The sequence below is a fragment of the Galeopterus variegatus genome, unplaced genomic scaffold, assembly GCF_000696425.1.
Source record: "Galeopterus variegatus unplaced genomic scaffold, G_variegatus-3.0.2 Scaffold6130, whole genome shotgun sequence".
Classification (NCBI taxonomy): domain Eukaryota; kingdom Metazoa; phylum Chordata; class Mammalia; order Dermoptera; family Cynocephalidae; genus Galeopterus; species Galeopterus variegatus.
The window spans coordinates 72,879-73,724 of NW_007732241.1; the positions used below are offsets into that span (position 1 = coordinate 72,879).

Sequence of the window (846 nt, forward strand, 5' to 3'; positions counted from 1 at the left end):
TCTTTCTTTATGAAGGATCAGTCATTGTTCCTTAGGAGTATGGAACAGGATGAAAAAATTTTTCTCCTAAATGCAAACGAAATATTGTGAGGAATGTGGCACAAGGCAATTTGTACAATTAGAACGAAGGGAGGCAATGAGGAAAAGGGGGTTAGAATGGTGCCAATGAGCTCAGGTGCATGAGATGCACCCCAGGCAAGTGGGGTGCAGGTGTAGGAAGTTCATGAGCTTGGAGAGCAGAGTCATGGGGACTTAACAATTCATGGGATTGAAATATGGACAAACACTGGGAGAAAAGTATGTGTAGAGAATTTATAGATCAGAAACCCAATTGTGACATTGAAAAATGAAACAGTGCCAGTGTCATAGTCTATGAAAACTCCAATACGACAGGGGAAACAGTCAGAAGAGTGTCAAGATCAAGGGAACACTGGAGGAAGAGTCCTAAAAAGCAGTATATTCCCCTGGATTTTTTAACCCTATAACCCAGTAGCCATGTTTAGGTTGATAATTCACATCTAGTCTAATACCACACCTTCTATTGGATTGGAGGCTTCTTCCATCACATACCCCCAGGATCCAGGCTCTTTTGTTGGACACATCTACCTCCCAATAATGTTTTCCTGATGTGATCACTGGGGAACCTCAGATGCCATAATCATAATCATTGCCATTCCAGTAAGAGTCAACTGGCATCCAAGAAGATGCCTTTTTTCTCTGATATGGAGAAATGAACGTATTTGAATCATTGCTTGGAGTCAGTTTCACATCAACTGTAGAAAAATAGAAAGGTCATATGAGGGATATGATGTATTTTGTGATATTCTGAGAAGATTCTTGAGGAAA

General features: G+C 40.5%; 1 protein-coding gene across 1 annotated transcript in view; it reads right to left on the minus strand.

Moving 5' to 3' along the window:
* Positions 1–645: 645 nt before the first annotated feature.
* LOC103605871 (tripartite motif-containing protein 5-like) overlaps positions 646–846 on the minus strand; it is a 27,010-nt gene continuing 26,809 nt past the window's right edge. The window contains 1 exon segment of the mRNA XM_008590475.1: positions 646–773. Within this exon segment, the coding sequence (XP_008588697.1) occupies positions 646–773 (128 nt within the window).